The 19,891-nt window shown below is 39.6% G+C and overlaps 3 protein-coding genes across 9 annotated transcripts in view; 1 reads left to right on the forward strand and 2 right to left on the reverse strand.

Annotated features, from left to right (window-relative positions):
* LOC113027719 (ER lumen protein-retaining receptor 2) lies at window positions 1-7,150 on the reverse strand. The gene is made up of 5 exons (XM_026177446.2): window positions 6,842-7,150; window positions 4,765-4,865; window positions 4,375-4,533; window positions 2,094-2,346; window positions 1-1,233 (listed from the first exon to the last, which is right to left on the reverse strand). The coding sequence occupies exons 1-5, from the start codon at window positions 6,930-6,932 to the stop codon at window positions 1,199-1,201; spliced, it is 639 nt and encodes a 212-aa protein (XP_026033231.1). The 5' UTR covers window positions 6,933-7,150; the 3' UTR covers window positions 1-1,198.
* Window positions 7,151-8,346: 1,196 nt separating this feature from the next.
* mettl9 (methyltransferase 9, His-X-His N1-histidine) lies at window positions 8,347-18,193 on the reverse strand. 5 transcript variants are annotated; one of them, XM_026177448.2, is made up of 6 exons: window positions 18,069-18,193; window positions 15,556-15,711; window positions 14,359-14,549; window positions 14,079-14,288; window positions 9,555-9,739; window positions 8,347-9,464 (listed from the first exon to the last, which is right to left on the reverse strand). In XM_026177448.2, exons 2-6 carry the CDS (start codon window positions 15,643-15,645, stop codon window positions 9,238-9,240), a joined length of 903 nt encoding a protein of 300 aa, XP_026033233.1. In that variant the 5' UTR covers window positions 15,646-15,711; window positions 18,069-18,193; the 3' UTR covers window positions 8,347-9,237. The 5 variants fall into 5 exon arrangements, with proteins under 5 accessions (XP_026033233.1, XP_026033235.1, XP_026033234.1 ...); XM_026177450.2 differs by having other exon boundaries at window positions 15,556-15,689; window positions 18,069-18,133; XM_026177449.2 differs by lacking the exon at window positions 18,069-18,193 and adding an exon at window positions 15,891-16,027.
* A 1,121-nt stretch (window positions 18,194-19,314) lies between these two features.
* The window catches only part of caskin2a (CASK interacting protein 2a), a 56,028-nt gene continuing 55,451 nt past the window's right edge, over window positions 19,315-19,891 (forward strand). For all 3 annotated transcript variants that reach the window (XM_026177451.2, XM_026177452.2, XM_026177453.2), the window contains exon 1: window positions 19,315-19,406. The gene's annotated coding sequence lies outside the window, so the exon portion shown is untranslated. The remainder of the gene's footprint in view (window positions 19,407-19,891) is intronic.

The following is a 19,891-nucleotide window of genomic DNA, read 5'->3' on the forward strand; positions in this document are numbered from 1 at the left end:
TTTCCCACAAAGCTTTTATTAGTGGTGGTAATATCATGCAAGAGCTCTGGTGAGAAATGAAAAAGAGAACTTGAGAATGATGAGCATGAAAACTCTATCAGAAACCAATATAACTTCATAGGATACTGCCGCAGTCTCTTTCCAAATCCAATAGGGAGATTCCTTTCTTAGGGTCAAATTATGCACAACAGGTAGAACTTTCTACAGACTGTTTATTGGAAACCAGCAGGAAGATTAAAAAATAAATACATTTGCAGCTAAAAGGAAAAAAAAAGACCTCTGCAGTGGGACTTCACACACAGCACATAACCAGTGAGTTTATGCATCTCAAACATATAAAAGGAACCATCTGAAATGATGTATAATTACAGGTGGCATCGGTCACTTTAAACGAAAGCAATTAACGGCGAGTTCACTGACTTTCTTCACACGTTTGTTTACTCCTAATATGGCCAGTGCTTCATATGGCGACGGAGAATACACTGAGGATCTAATGCCCATCATTTCTGACAGCATTTGAACCAAAATATATTCTAAAGTTACCTTCAGAGTTGCTTTGATTTTGAAAAAGAACTATTTATGGCATCTACTATTTTTTTTTTCCACCAAAAGGCATGAGCAGCAGTCATTACAAATGGGAATGCATACTGGCCAAAAACAGAACGGCAGAATCAAAGTTATGGGATTCAATACAAGCCTCCTCAGTCAGATTTAGAAAAAAACAAAAACAAGAACAAAGAGATTTTATTTTGATTGCAAATACTATTAAAAATGCTCAATAATATCCCACCACAAGAAGTCTGCTTCTATATCATACAGTGCCAAATCACAGGCAATTTTATCTCCCGAGCTCCATCGATGTGTCGAATCTCCAGATCACACATTTTATGTAGAAAACATTTCTCGCTTTTTTTCCCCTTCCGTTATACAGAGTAATAAAAAAAGTTAAGGCAAGATGCATCAAACAGAAATCTGCAGGCCAAGGAGCAGCTGCTGAAGGTGTTCCAATTCCACTGATTCTGGATCAGCCAGTGGCTCCTGCTAGCTCTCTGTCTCAGGCATCTTACACTGGTGGGAGGGGAAGAGGAGGAAGTGACTGCTGATATTGGGGGAATGGGGCTGTCAGAGGTGTCTGCTGCCCCTCCTCCTCCCCTCCAATTGCCCGATTTGAGTCTGCCAAAACACTCTTCTTTGGCACTTAGGCTGGCAGACTCAGCTTCTTTCCTTTCAGTACTGAAACCAGACAGGACAGATTTATGTTAAACATATTAGACAGGGAGCATTCATCACAAGAAGACACACTGATGGATTGATTTTTTTCAGTTTAGTGTTTTTGCTGCCTGAGACTTGAACACCAAAACTTATATGAAAACTTTATTTCATCAACATTTGTTTTAACATCAGTGTAGTTAAAGGGAACTTATTATACCTGAATTATTTAAAGCAATCAAAGGGATGTGAAGAAGCCACTGCTATTTATATCCAAATGTCTACGCACTGTGTTTAAGAGACATCAGCTGAAGTCGACCTATTATTTTGATGAACACCAGTTTCTACCACAAGATGGTGGAGTGACTATATGTACTGTCCAGTGTGCTCTGAAACATGAGTGTAAAGCCTGGTTTATGGCCACTGCATTGGTTGTGTTGTTTGTGATGTCACCAGTGAGAAAAGAAAAAGGAAGTCGTCTTAAACTCATATTAAAAACTCAATAAATGATGAAGCATCGAGGGCGTTTCTGAATTTTTCATTATAGTGATGCAGTAGTTGATATGACAATGCATCTCTTCCTGATACTCTTTTGTAAACAAGACAGTTATGAACTCAATGACATCAATTTATGGACAAACCTTAAAAGTTTAGGATTGCAAATGATGAAAAAAAAAAAAACCCAAAGAAAAAAAACAAAACACTACACACAGTAAAAACAAAATGTTCAGATTGGAGAATCTAATCTTGTGCTCATGTTTGCTTTGTCCTTGAAACAAGTTACAACATATCTGCACTGCTACCATTAAAGAGATTTTCAACTTTGGTTTGAACAAATATATATTTAATTAAAAAAATGAAATGAAAAATGCAGCAGCACTCACCTTTTGTTACATACAAATAGAAGAAGTCGCAGTAGAGGATGGTCTGCACCACTCCAGCAACGATGGCAATCATATCAAAGAACCCCTCAAAGTAGAACCTCCATATCCAGTTGATGAGGTAGAGAGCTCTGTACAGACCCAGGAAGAACAGGTAGTGGGTGGTGATGGTCTCAGCTTCTCCCGTCTTACTGATCATGAAGAGCTGAGGTAGGATGGCCACTGACTCCAAGTAGATAGAAAATGTCCACAGGATCTGAGGTGGAGGAAATGGATGGCAGAGTGTCAGCAGTGATGTGTGTTTTAAATTTACATACAGAGATTTTATCATGTTTGCCAGTGTTGAATGGCGGGCATAACTGTGAGTACTTGGGCAAATGTTAAAGTGATTTTCCTGGACTGAAAATCAAGCTCACAAACACACTCTGCAAGTCAGTGTGTTGCAAATACATGAAAAAAGAAAGCATGCACATGTAAACAAACCAGCCAGAGGCACGGTAAAAGAAATCAAACTGAAACATAACCCTTTTTTCATAGTAAGTCTGAACTGGTGCATGCATGCTGCATGGCAGCTGTCTCACGTGACTGAGTTTAACATGTATGTGCATTCTGTTCCCTCTATAGAATGAAGTGCTGGGTGATTCCTCAGACTTTGGTTTCAGTTATGATTTTCTCTCCCAAAGATTTTGAAAACAACTTTGTTTGGACCTAAGTTGGGCTACATGTCAGTCACGGATAATGCACGTGATCTAGGCTTTGAAGGAGGCATACTCTGTTTCCTCCATGTCCGTGGTATAAGATGCAAAAAACGTAGCCTAGTGAATGATGGTAATGCAGCATACAGCGACCCACATCAGGTAGAAAAGTGCACATTTGTTTCCAGTTATGAAATATGTCATTAACTCTGAATGCTGAATTAAAGCCAAGAAACTTTCCGAGCCATAAACAGCACCCAACACGGCTGCCTTTGAGAAGTTTTAAACAGAGCTCCACCACAATGATGGAAACTTGAAGCTGGGTTATATCATACCGTTCACGGTAATACTGGTATAATTTTGGGCAACGATAGAAAAATGAAATATCGCAATAGAATATGGGTAAAACGCGCATTCGCAGTGCCTTTGTTTTCATACGCACACGTCGGAAAAAGCATTGCGGCGAAAGCAAATCGTTGAATGAAACGGATGAACCAGAACTGGTTTGTAAAAATGCTGCAACTTCAGTGGTGTGGAACTGGTTTAGCTTTCGTCCGTCAGATACAAAGCAAAGCACTATTTTTGGTAGCGCATGCTAGCGGGCCCTCGTTATTAAAGTGTTGTTTGGAAAATACGGCACACTTAAAATCAATCCTTTGATTTTTCTGAAAGTCGACAGTGCCCCTTATAATCCCGTGGGCCTTATGTATGAATTCTGGTTGTGTTTACTGACCTCGAAACGATTTTATGTAAACGGCGCTTCAAAACCTGTCAAATGTTTTAGTACGACTTTGCTGAGCTACGAACCCGCACTGCTTGATGGATTGTTGGAGCATTACGGCTAACGTAGTCAGGAGCCTGGCGGAGTGATACGTACTGTGCTTCAACATAATATTACCGTATTGTGTGTGTATAACCTCTTTTTAAGTTTTGTGGATATTATACATGGTTATGCTGAGGATATGTCGGCCAGTTTCCACTGGAAATGCCTTTTGGTTAAACTGTCAGCGAGGAATTTGCATTTGCACTGTTAATTTGTTATATAACTTTAATTCACATTAAACAGCTGCTTGTTTAAGTGAAAATACATTGATGTTTTTTTTTGCACTAATAAAGTTGTGGAGTTGTAAAGTATTTTGTCTAGTGTCAGTTATATCGTTATTGCAAATTTTCAAATGTATATCGTGATAAATATTTTTGGACGTATCACCCTGCTCTACTTGAAGCACCATGTTGCTGTTCAGCACATGAGGATTCCCATACCTGCTGCTCTGTTAATAGTTCGACACTACCATCTATGGCACTATGACAACACAGAAGCCGCATGAAAGATCGACTGCTCTTAGATAGTTGGCTTATAGGTGCTGCAGAGAGCCTGTCATAGTAGGAATCAATCTAGATGACAGCCCTCTTTTGTCTTCCATAACTTGCATACCAATTTCTCCTCGCTTCTTCTTTTTTTACATTATCTATTCTTTTTTGGAGTCTGAGTAGTTGTGTCTAATAACAGTCATTTCAAGATTTAACAATATAGTCATGAATTTTATTTTATCATAGAGCAGCCCTGGCTGTGTGTTTGAATGTCTGACCTCCAGAGGAGAGAAGTCATGGTTAACCAGGAAAGCCAGGCCACCAACAGGGACGACCAGGAACTCCACTCTGAACGTGTCATGGTTTCCATCATAAGTTGCCTTGAACTTCATGTAGATCAGGTACACAGTGGCGTATGAACATCCGATGTAGATGATCTGAAATATAAATGGGAAAGTATTAAGACTCTCGTGACCTAATGGCCTGAGGTACTTGCAGTTGTGCAGCATGGACACCTCGTACAAGCCTACCACAAATTATTTGGCAGCTGTATCGTTTAGCAAACACTGACATGTTGGGCCTGGTGTACTGGTTACGCCCACACTGTGTTCATTGCTTGGATGGAAAATGCTGCAGGATGTGATGATGAGAAGGGGGCAGGATCTTACCTTCATGGTGGTGTTGTAGAGAGAGATGAACGATGTGAGCAGGTCAAGGTATCGAGTGGTGAACACCAAGGCAAACAAGATCTGACTCTTTCCCGAAATACCTGTGAAAGACAGCACAAAGTATTTTAAACTTAACATTATAACGTTTTACTCCCTATTATATGGTTAGTATAGGAGCAGAGGATATTATATAATTGGAACAAGTATCTGGTATGTTGTCATGTGACAAAACCTGTTTTTTTTTTTTTTAAATCATCTGATACTATAAAGGCCAAGAGTTTTTCCACCTCATTCATGCTCAAATAGCTGCACTACTATTACTCACTAATAACAGAAATCTTCCAGTGAGTTGATTTTAAACGTTAAATGCTTGTTTTTGAAGTTGTACATAATCAGAGCTCTGGAAAAAGCCACCAGAGTATTCCCCCATGGAAACACAAATTGTGAAGCTGCTTGGAACAATCTAACGTTGTATGTTCTGCTACTCCCATTAAGTGTGCTCCAACAACATAATTGTTTAAAACTAAACTAAAAACTTGTGTAGTTATCTGAGGTTTTGTACTTCCTGATATTCATGTATTGTTTTATTCAATTATGGCTCCTTTATCAAGTTTCATTTGAAAGTTTTATCACCTTTACTGGTCCACTGTTTGTGAGTCATTTCAATTTATTTCTGCTTCTTTAAGTATTGTTAAAGCAGCCACTCCCATTAGGATGTAAAGGGATAAAGGCAATCACTCAGAAGTACTTTGATTTGCAGGAACAAATAAGCCTAAGGCAGAGATGTCTGGGGGGGCAGAACTAGTCCACCAAATGTCCAATCTGGTCTACACACAGACAACTCATGTGAATTATAGATTCAACTTGAATTGAAAAACATGCAATACCAAAAAGTTGATTCTGTTCATCTAAATGTAGTGTTTTCAGTGGGAGAAACGTTTTGTCATTCATCCAAGTGACTTCTTCAGTCTCAGCTGACTGCAGGTTTCCCTAACCTTACAAACACTACATTTGCATATTGACCAAAACTAGCACCACATGAACATAATCAATTTTTTGGGATTTCTTTACCTGGATGATTGAGCATGCATCAAGACACATGCAATAAGACTTTATGTTAGAGTGTGCACTTTAAAAAATGCATTGCTTGCTGTTCATGATCTGTTAATAAATGTCAATTAATTAACAGATGCAATGGCTTACTTGCACTTCTCTACATTAAAAAACACAGGCTATTATGCAACTGCTTTACTTGCTTGCTCAACTTGTAATCAAATTACATTGTTTGTAACCCATTAATGAATTCAACAGTCCTCTAAGGACACCAGGTGATCCAAACCTTGTTAGCACTTCAAAGTCAATTATTCGTTTTGTTCCCCTTTACACTCTCACACACCATTGTGTGGTTTAATCTAGGTATGGCTCCCTTGCAGTGATAGCAACCTAACCTTTGGCCACAGCAATAACAGGAAAAACAAAGTTTCACAGAATGCAGGAATTTACTTTTCCCTCAAAGACCTGCTGGACTTGCAAGCAAAAACATTCACCCAGTCACCGACTTTGCATGTGCAGACTCGGGAGCACTCGATGCTGCCACGTCAGAGAGGTCATACCAGGCTGTAGTAAAGCAAGTCACAGGAACAGTAAGGCTGAAACGTGGAACTAGCTTAGTGTCAATCAGGTGAAATGACGAAGCCAAACTATCAAGTACTGTGGCCCTCAGGTCCCCCATCTAACGCTAGTTTGGGGCCAAATGGACTGTCAAGACAAGCTAGTAGCACAACTGATGACAGAACCACATAACAAGTTTCAGGGTCCTATTCTTAAAAGGCACAGTGACAGCCGCGGGAGTGGTTGTCATTACTTGATGACAAAACATACCGCTTGAAATGGACAGGACTACTAGCCAGCTAGCTAACATTAGCCAAAAGCTGGCTAATGAGTTCCAACTAACTACAGATAAGTTCCACGGTGGACAGCTTTCACTTCTCCTCAAACTGCTAATTACACGAGAGGACACATGCTGTGCCTACTAAGGTTCGCTTAAACTCTTAAGTTAAAGACTTTGGCTACTCACCGGCACAAGACCTGGTTTTCCATATTTTTAGCAGCAGGATGATGATAGCTGCTAAGTGGGAGAGGTCGCCGGTTAGCCTGAAAATATTCATGTTTGCAGGAACGCGGCAAGTAGCAGGGCGATTCTAGATTCTCTGAAGAACTCTGCCTGTCTCCGGCAACGGTTTTTTTTCCCTATCCGACAGCGCTGAATGACACTGTGATGTTAGAATAAACGGTTTCTGGGTCCAGAAGATGGGAAAATGGCGAGTCAAGCGCGACGTGGCTTGGGGACGTGGCCAAGACCGCAGTATCCAATGCAAGACGGGAAACTCTCTTGGTCCCAGCCAATCAGGACAGAGCGATTGGTAATTTGCATAAACTATGCTGGAGGAAACGTTGCCTTGAAGTTCTACGAAAAAAGAAAGTAAATACAAGTTTCCCTTTTCCCAGTTGCAATGGTCAAGGAAACGAACCAGGAACTCAGCGTCTATCCTTTACTAAGACACGTGTAAATACGTGGAGTTAAATTTTACTTTAATATCCAGTTTCATTCAGGTGGTACTATGTTCATCCTATTTATAGCCTAGTTTTAATTCGTTATATTTTGCATAGTTTAAGATTTTCTGTAACTTGTATTTTTCTTTTTAATCTTCTCATATTTATTGGCTATACCTACTGGAGTCAAATTCCTTGTTTGTTTGCACAAATTTGCCCAAATAAAGAGGATTCTGATGTGTAGTTAAATTCTCCTTATAAAACAGAATTTAACTCTACATATTGCTACGACACAGAATAAGTATTTTTATACATATTGAGAAAAATGTTTAACTACATTTACACAATTTGGGAGTAAGTTCTCTCCAAACATTAATTCCAGAAGCTGAAGAGCTTATTTGCAGATTTTTAGAGGCAATCCTGTTTCGTCTGCAGCAGAGGTTGACTCTCAGGTGGTTCCTGTAATCAGCCATCTGCCCATACTCACGTACCAACTTTAGGCAGTCCTTGCCAAGTCCCCCAAAACTTTTGTTAGTGAAACATAAACACCCCATTATATGACCCCATATGCTCATTGTGCTTTCGCTGCTCCATTTTGCAAACCCTGACCAACCTTTTAAACAGGTACAACATGAGACTTAATGGCAAGCAGTACGTTGGAGTCTGGTAACAAGCAAGAGCAGAAATGCATTTCTTAAATATACATCAAATCAAAGATAATCCTTAAAATATTCAAGTAATGCCTACTTGCCAATCTTTGAAATATGTATAAAACCTTTGAGACCACAAGAGCAAATAAAAACCCACAGAGATCTATTAAGAGTAGGGGATAATCTGATAGCTGGACTAAGTTTGAATCTGCTGTTTGGAAGCAGTGCATACATTTATAGTTCTCACAGAAGACTAGGCTTGGGATACACTAGTATTGAATTTGTTGAAGGTACAGATTGTCAAATTTCTTTGAGGCAAATATTATCTTACAGGAACGTCACTGCAGCATGACAAAAATAAAATTAAGCCAAGAAATGTTCAAAAGTGTATTTTATTTAGAACAAACACTTAGACTGCATTATGTGTGGCACATTTCCCCCCCCCCAAAAAAATTCATTCTGCACCATTATTTGAGCAGCATAGATTCAGGCCATAACATTGAGAGACAAAGTTTAATTAATAAACAGCCATAAATGCAGGGCTTGCTGCTACAGCATTGCTTGGAATAGTAAAACCAGTAGTTTACAAGTCAATGCGGTAACTAAGGCCTTGTCCATTTATATCATAGTTACATCTACTAGCACCAACAGGTATTTTATATCAAGAATTAAAGATTTAGATGTTATTGTCAAAGAATAAAGCTTTAATCTATTTTCATTAAAAAAAGAAAAAGAAAGAAAGAAAAGAACTAGCTTTGAACAGTCTACAATATTCTTTTTGTGGTCATTGAAGCTGGAATTCCATGGGCTCACTTTAAAAGTTCTGCTTCAAGTTATTGTAAAATTATAATGAACTGGCTACAAAATGGGTGTTTAAATGCCTTTCTTTCACTTGCACCATCTTCACTGTCTGATATTGGGTAGAAAATTTGTTGGGAAAAATAAGGGTCCAGTTAAACGCCATCTCAAGAGGGTCCTCTGCATCAATACAGAATGATACTTCCAGTGAGCACAGGTAACGACAAAAAAAAAATCTCATGTTTTGTTGGTTGTGTAAGAGTTATGACATCAGAGTCCATTAGTGGCATTTTCTTATAGGCCAAATGCCTTCCAGATTTTTGGGTAGAGGTCTCACTAAACAAGATGGCTGGTGAACATTGAAACTATGTTACCTGAGCTTCACACCCAACTCGCCACTTCTAAAAAAGTCAAACACTGCGATTCAAGAATGCTCATGAAAATATAACTACATACTCTGTGCTTGTAGTACTCATGGAGCAGCCACTTGATCATCTGAGGACTTTAGAACAAAAACTGCATCATCAAGAAGGTAGTAATCTCTTGCTATGTCCCCTTCGCAGAGGTATGGCAATCGGGTGAAGGACTCCACCTCAAACCCCACCTTTCGGAAAACCTCATTTGTAAGACTGTTTACTTGCTCCTCCCAAGTCTTGCCTTGAATTTTTATGTATTCCCTGGGACGCTCCCATCTCCCTCCTGGGGAAGAGAGACAAAAAGAGGCTGCTTTATCTGGACAGAAAATGGTTACAGAGCATAACATACAAGCAGCATTTATTTTCAACTGACCGATTTCTAGCCAAGGTTGGAAAGGAATCACAGCAGCCACGATGAGTCTTCCCGTCCCTGGAACCAGTGATTGTCGGATGTCCTTCAGGAGATGCAGGGGATCGTCGCAGCGGTCGAGAAGGTTCAAACAGCTGATCACGTCATACTTAAAGCCTGTCTCCTGCCACGCATCTATACCCAGCAGTCTGATATCAACAGGAATTTAGCAGGAGAAATAAGCATTCAGTTACAAGAGATCATCCAATTCAATTCAATCTTTATTGGCAGACTTCATGTCCATAAAAACAAGACAAAACATCCCCCCCCCCCCCCAAACACAAGGTATAAACCATTATACATACATACATATACATATATACACACATATATATATATACACATATATATATATATACACACACATATACATATATATATATACACATATATATATATACACATATATATATACACATATACATATATATACACATATACATATATATACACATATACATATATATATATATATATATATATATATATATATATATATATATATATATATATATATATATATATATATTTATTTAATGGTATGCATTTGTAAAAATACAAAACCATAATATACATAAAACACAATTACTTAAAATAAATCAATAAATACACAAACACTTTAACCAGTGCTTTTTCAGACTGGATGCGTAACGGGAACCACTCACTGTTGGATCTGTAAGTGCTAAAATTATACTGTTACTCGAACAATCCAGTCGTTCTCTAAAATTGAACATTAGCTTTCTTAAAAGTGCTTTAAAAGTCCAAACACCCACAGCTACAAACATCTGGCTGGCAGGTATTTCACCTTTTTATGAACTTCAAGAGTTTTTTGTGCCAGTTTAAACAAAGGGAAATTTAGCTGTTTATCCTGCTTGGTTCTACATATCAAAACAGCACTTTTAGCAGCATTGTACTCAATGTCATATTGCACACCATATTCAGTACAGACATTAAGAAGATCCTGTAGCCCAGCACTGCTTGGACTAAAAACAACCAGGTCATCTGCATACATAAGATAATTTATCAATGTTTTACCTAATATACACCCAGTGTTACAGGCTCTCAGTTGTATGGACAAATCATCAACATACAAATTAAATAAAATTGGAAACAAAATCCCACCCTGTCTAACACCATTGCTGACACCAAAGGGGGCAGAAATACTGCTTCCCCATTTAACCTGCATGTTCTGATGAGCGTACCAGTAGGAGAGAATCCTCACGATGTACTGAGGAACTCCCCGTGTCTTCAATTTATCAAAAAGTTTTCTGTGGTTCACTCGATCAAAAGGCTTAGAGGCATCAATGAAACACATGAGGACAGATGAATTTTTAGCCCTATACAAACTAACTATTTCCTTGAGTGCATATATGCACATGTCAGTGCCGTGCTTTGGTTTGAAGCCAAACTGATTATCCAGAGAAGAGATGAACACACTAACTCTATCAAACAAGATTCTTTCTAACACCTTAGATAAAATACTGGCTAGTGCAATTGGCCTGTAATTATCCAAGCAGCTCACTTTTGCAGCTTTGTCTTTCATAACTGGTACCAGTAAAATACACAGCATTGAGTCTGGTAATATGCCATGAATCATAAACCCAGTGAAGCAGAGCGCTACATGTTTTAAATGTTCTGCAGTGATGTGATCCAAACCAGAGGATTTATCATCAGACAACCTATGAATGGCTTCATATACTTCATGTGTCCTTACACTTATTGTGTCATTACTCATGTCAAAATTGTCCTCATATGGATCACTTTTTATACAGTTAAACAATGCACTGTAATGCTGTCTCCATAATGCTGCAATGTTATCTGCCCCAGAAACACCTTCAACAGTTGATGGTAGAGATGGTTTACAGTTATTAAGAGCTTTCACCTCTTTCCAAAAATCTGCCATATTATTACACAGCATTTTCCTGGCCAAAGAATCTGCTCTCAGCATTTGCTCATTTTTAGTTATAAAGCGAACAGCGTACTTATATCTGGCATTCGCACATTTTTTCTGTTCAAATTCTGGGCCTTGTTTAGGTCTTCCAGCCATGGCCCAACATTTATAAGCTATGCGAGCTTCATCATGGTACATGGATACATGTTCTTTCCAGCCAGGTCTGATGTTAGGTTTCTTATGCTTATATTGTTTATCAAGCAGTGTACCACTTTCATGCAGAGCAGTCACTATATCATCATACATTGAGCAGAGTAAATGTTTATGCAGAGCTTTCTTACAGTTGACATCTTTGCACAAAATAGCTTCTTTGGGCAAAGAAATGTTGTTCAGATGTATATCGGTATTACTATGATAAGCTAAGAAATCATCTTCACTACATGCTGACCAGTCTAATTTTACACTGGTAGCAATATTATTTCCAGTAGTTGCTGGCATTTGTTCCAAATTCACAGTAAAACCAAAAGGTATATGATCTGACACAGTTACCTCATACCTAATAGTCATGTTTGCTAAAGCTGCATGTCCATCAGCTGTACAGATACAGTGGTCCAGCCATGATGTACTATGCCAGGCTTCACTTATGTATAGCTATCTGCAGGCAGTAACACTTTGGTAGACAAGATAAGATTATTAACTTGACAAAAGTGAGTTAAGTGTTTAGCAAACTGAGAACTGCTGTCTGTGAGATCAGCATTAAAATCACCCAAAACATATATGCTGTAAGTATCGTTGTCTTGAATAAATGCATTAATAAAAGCCAGCCTACTGAGGTATTCTTGCTCATTTTGACAAGATTCATAGGGAGTATAAATATTAAGAATGATAAAACTACTATTGTATACCAATACACCAGTCTACATCCAGTCTAATGGGCTTTATCACAGGGTCTATTTTTTTTGTCCCAAAGCACAGCAACCCCTCCAGGTATTCTGCCTCTGACTATGGCTGTGCTGAGATCAGTTGTTGATTCCCCCACTCCCAAAAAACTTGCATTTAGACAGTTAAGTTTTCCCAGGTCCTGTTTGGACAACCATGTCTCCTGCAAGCATAAAATGTCACATTCTGCAAGCAGACTGTCCACAACAATCCGTCGAGCTTTGTCCCCTGCACTCTGTCCCAAACGTAGACCACGACAGTTGTATGATAATATCCTAATAGACATCTTCATGTTAATACGTTGGTATCGCAGTTATCTCCCCTGCTGGATCCACTGAGCTTGGCACAACCGTACCGGGCTTACGAGGTTCATAAAAACGCCGGACCAGAGCCCCTTCAGGCCAGAGTTCAGGATTGTACATTTCACCTACATCATTACGTTCAGCAGTAACCTTGAAAGAGCCGAACCTGCTACGTTTAGTAGCAATTTTTTGACAGGTCACATCTCTTTTGAGTTTCTCTCTCTCAAATACAGAGCAAGAGTTTCTGCATCTACATCCAGGGCAAATTTAGTGGCAAACACGCTCACCAATTTAGTTTGCACAGTTCTGATTGTACTCACAGCTCCAGTGCCAATAATCGATACAGGTCCAGGCCTCTTATTGTGTCCAGTGGTAGCAGCATGCATTCCTGAACCCGAATTAACCTTCTCCAGCTTGAGACGAGGCTTGCCATTTTTCACAACTTTACTCCATTGTGGGGAGCATGTAGAAAGCACTGTCTCAACGGGATCCTCCGTTGTTGCTGTAGTTTCCATATTACGACCTGAGGCTGTCGTCGGAGCCCGATCTTGACCACATAGCAACATCTCCGGACAAAATGCTGACACTGTGCTTGTCCCAGTCCTTGAAGCAGCCAAAGCTCTGGCTTCCTGCCTTTCACGCGGGCCGCCTTTACTTCGACTCCCCCACCGCTCCTCTGCGTGTTTCCCCAGGGGAAAGTGGGAAGCGGTCCCCGACCCCTGAGCATTCAGCGTAACAGGCTCAGCCGGTACCTCAGGCCGACACTCAAGAGCAGTCACACGTTGGTCGACCTCCACAGCATTGGTCATAACTTGCTCGCAGACATCCGCCTGTAGTTTAACTACATGTTTTAAAGCACCCACCTCAGCACACAGCTGGTCCATTCGCCGTAGTAGACAACACACATCCATGCTGGAGTATGTAACAGGCGGCAAATCATCCAGGTGATGAGATACAAATCTTGGGATATTCTCCCCACACTCATTCAGCACTTTAAGACAGAGTTTAATATTGTTGGCGTCTTTATGCTGTCCTTTATATCCAACGCACCGCTGTGAGGTAGTGGGGCAGAGCTCAAACAAAACTTTCTTGGAGGCTTCAATCCCCTCGGATTCAAATGTGTTCGTGGCCAACAACACAATTTCATCCTGACTTAAAGTTTTGATTTTTACAGCAAGGAAATTAAGTAGTTCATCCTCTACAATTACCCTTCCATCAGTTGTTTTATATATCTCTGGTTTTAATCGTGACCGTTTGAAAGTCGGAGCTACGTCTGCACCACCACCTGCTACATCCGCCATCCAAGATCACCCAGAACTTTCATTTAGTTTAACAAAACAAAAATCCCACACTTACTTGAATTTCTTCTTGCGGAGACGCCTTTTCATGGTCAATGACACTTCAGTTACATAGACCTCCGTGAAATGTGGTGCCATCACCTTTGTAACACCACCATCCCCCGCGCCGAGGTCCAATAGTCTGTCAGCCACCCAGTCTGGCTCGATCCGCATAAGCTGCTGGAACTGGTTCTTGGAAAACACGAACATAGAGCCGCGACCCAGAAACCTAAGAGGGAGCGCAAGTCAGGCAAAGATGGACTACAGGTGAAAGGAAGACTAGTGTGTAAAGAACTCACCCATTAATGGAGGTACGCGATACCAGCGGGCTGAGGACAGTTGAGACGAGAGAATAATAGATTTGGGTGAAGAGATACGTAGACTTCTCTTCACTCTGTTCCACAAAAGCCCTGGTGTCCGCATCCAGCTGGTTTTGGATAAACAGTGGCTGCAGTGATTCTTCCAGTTGGTCAGGGTTGCACCTGTACCACTAAACAAGTTTTAGAGAAAATATGAAATAATAAGGCACAGCTGAAAAGTACAGAAAACATACAGTTGCTGAATACAATCAAGTGAGCATTGAGGATAAGTCACAGTCATACACATTCTGAGTTCTCATTCAACACCAACCCTGCTGAGTGAACATGCTAACCTTGCTTTGGGCTGATTTGCTGGAGATCTTGTTGTTCCAGTAGTGTTACACTACATTTTATTTGCAAGATGTGCAGTAAGTGGGGGGTGTGTGCATGTTAAATGAAGGAACATGTTCTGCTTCAGAACACATTGTTCATTACAGTAAGATTATTATCAACAGTCAGTTTTTTTCCTTTCAAGCACCACAACCATATTATTCGCCCCGTTTATAATTGCGCAACACTTACAAGTCATCCACCGATACAACCCCGGTGTTGTGCCAAGTGATTTCTGATGTTTTCAATGTATACTTTATACATTTGCCTATACTGGTGAATATGCTGGGCATAACAAGATTTATGAAGAAGTTGTATATAAAATGAAGAAATGACCTGTTTTGCAAGTATATTTATGACTGTGTTAGTGCACCTACATTTTAAATCAATGCAGTTCATATGTTTATAAAACTGTTGTATGTGTTGAAATAGCCAGATCTCCCTTTACAAAACAAAAACAGACATTTTTGATGTCAGTGACACTTGAGCTGATACATAAGCGCTATATATAAAAGTCACTTTGCCAAAAACGCACATATGTCTACATTGTGACAGGAATGTAGTTCGTGGCTCAAAATTACCCTGTCATACCCACGAGAAACTTCCTTGACATCCTGTTCACATATTATAGATCAGCAGCTTAAATACAGGCAATAATCTTTGGGCTGGAAATCACTTTGGCAAACGATCACTTTTTAGTCCAACATCTGCACAATTGATTCCAACTTTTCAGTATTTCACAAAGCCTCGTTTTACCCTTTACAGAACCCCCGCAGTCGTGACAAGGACCATTCGCAGGTAACCTACCTTTGTAACGTCTATCGTATCCAGGTCGCTCAGCATGTTCACCAGGAGAGAGCGGACAACCGGATTTCGGATGTACTTCCCGGTCCACATCCTCTTGATTGAGAGCAGAAAGGCGACGTAACCTACGACCCACCCTACAAAGAGCAACTTCCTCAGCTGCAGAGGACACATAATGAATAAAGTCTTGAGCAGAAGAGATGACAGAAACCGAGAGAGAAGAGGCAAAGTGGCCAGAGTGCCGCGGTTAATATTAGATGGTGTTAAAGAGGCGAACAGCAGCCACTTGCAAAGCAGCACGCAGAGGCATGTGTCCGGTTACACGACGGCAAACTAACCTGCGGGGGCAAGCGGAGGATTCAACAAGGCCTGTTACCATGTACTTAATCCCACTGTCAGTTTATTACATTTAACTCAGTGCCATCTAAGTCAATGCTTTGTCTTCTTTTGGCTTTATTGGAGGCGTTTAAACCGCTTATGCGCGCTTTACCGCCACCCTATGCTTAGGCGTGTCCATTAGACGTGCCAAACCTAAAAAACCCGTTTCCAGCACCTATCACCTCATTATTTAAAACTCAGCATTTATTTAACGCGCCCGTGAATCATTTCCTGCAATATGTAAACGTTTTCCAGTAGTTTCCTCCCCAAACCACGGCTACATGACATCACCTGTTAGTGAAGTTCAATTTTTAAGCTTTGAGCCAGTGTTCGCTGTAGTCTTGGCACTGTGCAGCCAGGCGTGATGGAAGGTTTGATCTGACCGAGAAACAAGAGCATGCTCACTTGCTAACAAATGGCTGACCAATGAACAAACCCTGGATATGCTTCTGTACTATAAGACTAGAAATGTGTAAATGCACTGCATTTTATTCAACAGCCTGGAAGTAGAAACCAGTCTCAAATGGGAATGTTTAAAGAGGTCAGAGCAAGGGAACGCGGGGCCAGTTTTCCACAGACTCCTGGTATCCTGCAGTCTTTTGACAGAGTCACCCTCCGCCCATAAACAGGAGCATGTTTATGGTCTGATATAAAGGCTGTTCGACTCTAGGAATGTTTCCTCTAGAAATCTAGCAAGGTCTAAAAAAATATAAATAAATAAATAAATTATTTTTGTCGGTTACTTTCACCAATGAGCAAATATGTGAATTTTTCCAACCAAGCTAGCAGGCATCTAAATAGTACACAATTTTGTCCAAATACAGTTACTTCTGGATCAAAATCAAATGCACAACAACACAGTGGCTATTTCTGTCTTTTTTTAGTTGGCATTGATTATACGAAATATGAAGACAATGCAATGTTGCAAGGCCTCAGTTTCAGATAAGACTGCAAAAGCAAAATGGGGCACTGAAAGAATCTAAAGCAATATGGGACAATTAAATTTTTTAGAATTAAAACTTTAATGCCAACAATTCATCCTCTGAACTAAAATGAGTCTCACGTTCCCTCTTGTGGCGTCTCAAACCCTATTAGAGTTTCAGCAATATACAATACACGAGAAGTCTTGCTGTGGGTAACAGACAGCCGTGGAGAAACTTTGATTAACTGATTGAATCAACTTGGGCATCATGTCATAATTCATAAAATATGTGCAAAAAAATTTCTGCAAGAAAACACTCTTCACCAGATTACCTCTAAAATGCTAACAATGTAAAAAAAAAAAAATTGGGTCATTTAGCATCAGTTTGTCATTCTTCTGCAGTGGCTCAAAGTTGTGAGAAGCTTTACTTTAATTTCATTTGTTTTGCTGAGAGAAGCATCTCACAGAATTCTGTATAAAAGTCTGTCTAGACATTGTTTGAATTAGTTTTTCTTACTTTAGGTTTCAAATAATTGAAACACAACTGCACTATGTCCTGTTTTACTGCTCAAGAGAACTTTTTCATGCTTTGCATGGTTAGAACAGCCAGCAAGATGAGTCACATTCCTCAAATCAGTCTGCATGGTTCCCAGTGACTGACCTTGGAAATAAAGAGTTTATGTTCATCTCTAGCCTGTTTCTTTCCCAAAGGGAATACTGCATGATAATCCTAACAAGGCCGTGCACACAAAAGCAAACTCCACTAAGAATAGTTCAAATAGTGACATTGTGAAAGATATCCCAGATGAATTCACTCAGGGCTTTTAAAAACAAAGCTCAAAAGCAACCTTTTTGAATTTGATCTTCAAATGTCTCCTTTCCAAAACTGCTGGAAGCTGTCACTCATTTACATTTATATCGTTTAGATAAAAAACGAAAATCTTATAAATAAAAATGTAACTAGAACCCAAGAGAAGTAGCAGTGGAAGCCTTCTTTGTTGTGAAAAAATGTTATATTTTAATTTTTATTAAAGACTATTTTCTATATAACATTAAAGTATAGTACAATGTCACACTTAAATGAACAGAAAGGGAAGTGTGCACACCTTTCCTCGACATAGACAAACGCAACCAACAGGCTCTCTGGGAGACATTTCTACAGCAGTGAATGCCAAGGAATTACACGGACTTTGAAAACGCAGCATGTGTTACATACCCCGACGGCGCGCGAAGAGATGAGGCGTTACCTGCACCTACAGAAGTAAATGAATTTCAAAGTCTACTACTACAGCTATTTATTTCCGGGGCTAATGAGCAGAGAAAAAGTGGGCGTGGTTGACCGAACCTGTTGTCTGAAGACCACTTGATGCCTTTGACTTCTTATGTGATAATTTTTCTCGTCTTATTTTGACCTTATGCTTTATAACTTTCTAGCTCCTCTTTTCATCTCACAATTTGCCATTCTATCTTCCCATCTGCATGTTTTGTCTCATCACTTAGATTTTCCCCTCATAATTTTAAACAATTTGTCATACCTTCATTTTCTTTTCAGTTTTTCAAAACTCTCACCATTTACCTTTGTGATTTCATAATGATAGTTTTATTTTTAAAAACGCTGATCATTTTAGCTGATCCTTTTAACATGCAAGTCAAATCATGATAATTTCTATAAATCATGACTAACTTTTTTGGTTTTTAACATTTCTGGATTTGGTTTTTCTTTTTAATGGCCGAAATGGACTTTTATACAAGACTGTAAACGCGAGGTAACAGAAAATCGCGCTGCCTTGGATTTGACTAGGAGTAATGTTAGTAGCAGTGTTTCATCAGCAGATGTCGCTACTACATCACTGCTCTGCTAGCTCTCGCTCACTCTTCTCACCAGCAGGGTCCACTGAGGGAAATAAGCTTCTAACAAGACTTACTTAATACTGACTAAAAATGGTCTGAGGATTTAACTCACACTGCCATCACACAAACAGTCAAATTTAAATTCGTCAAGAAAAACAAAACAAACAAAAACAACTATGGCTAAAATAAGCAATTAAAGTATATAAATGGGGGAAATTGCTCCTTAGTAGCGAGAACTTTGTAATAATAGTAATAATATTTAGTTTTCATAATTATTAATAAAAAACAACTTTTGTTTCAATATGATGGTCATACAGTAGGCTGGTTACTCACCTCCGTTAAGTTAACCAAACCGAAGAAGGACGCTAGATCGAGTTGTGTAATTTTCCCTTCATAATAAAATCATATAGAAGTGGAAGTCAGACAATCCAAGGGTTATTGCTCAGTGGCGTCAGAAACTGACGTTGAATTTTCCGGTCCGAACATAACTCTGTGCCATCTGATATTGAAAACAAGCAAAAAACAAAGGAAGTTTGACAAGCAAGAATCCAAGACTTGTTGCGCAACTTTACTTTGAAAGTTTCTACCAGAAGTTGTGTCAGTGTTCGCGGGTCTCTTAACGCTGTAAGTCCGTCTCGCGCTACCCTGAGCGCTCTTCTTGCTCGGTTGTGAGCTATCCTATTACACCGCCGTAGTTGAGCAGGTGAGAACCTTTTCCCTTCTTTAAACCTGTTCATTGTGAACAGACTAAAAAGAGACGGACTCGGTTAATAGAAATACGACAGGATTATAGTAGGAAGGACAGTAGTTGGGACACCTTGATAGTTGAGATTGGTAACTTGGCGAACTAGATTTGAACGATGAGAGCAGACGGCAGTCCCAATGAAATGCGTTCACAAGTCGCATGATCATGTTTTTTTCACTTACAGGCAAACAGCTGAAAATGTACGATAACTTTGAACGAGCTATTGGCGTTTTCCAGTAAATTTCCCTGGTCGGCAAGGACCTTGTTTTCATAAATCACCAACTTTCAGGGCTTTTTCCATCCATCTGTGCTTCACGGTGGTGGAAGAGGGTGTTATAGATTTGTGATGTTGATGAGATGCCGATGTTTTGATTTCATAAAGTTCTCAGTTTTTTGTATATTGCATTCGTCCGTTTGCTGCAGTGGGATGTAAATGAAATTGT

The sequence above is a fragment of the Astatotilapia calliptera genome, chromosome 8 (genome assembly GCF_964374335.1).
Source record: "Astatotilapia calliptera chromosome 8, fAstCal68.1, whole genome shotgun sequence".
In the NCBI taxonomy this organism is placed as follows: Eukaryota; Metazoa; Chordata; class Actinopteri; order Cichliformes; family Cichlidae; genus Astatotilapia; species Astatotilapia calliptera.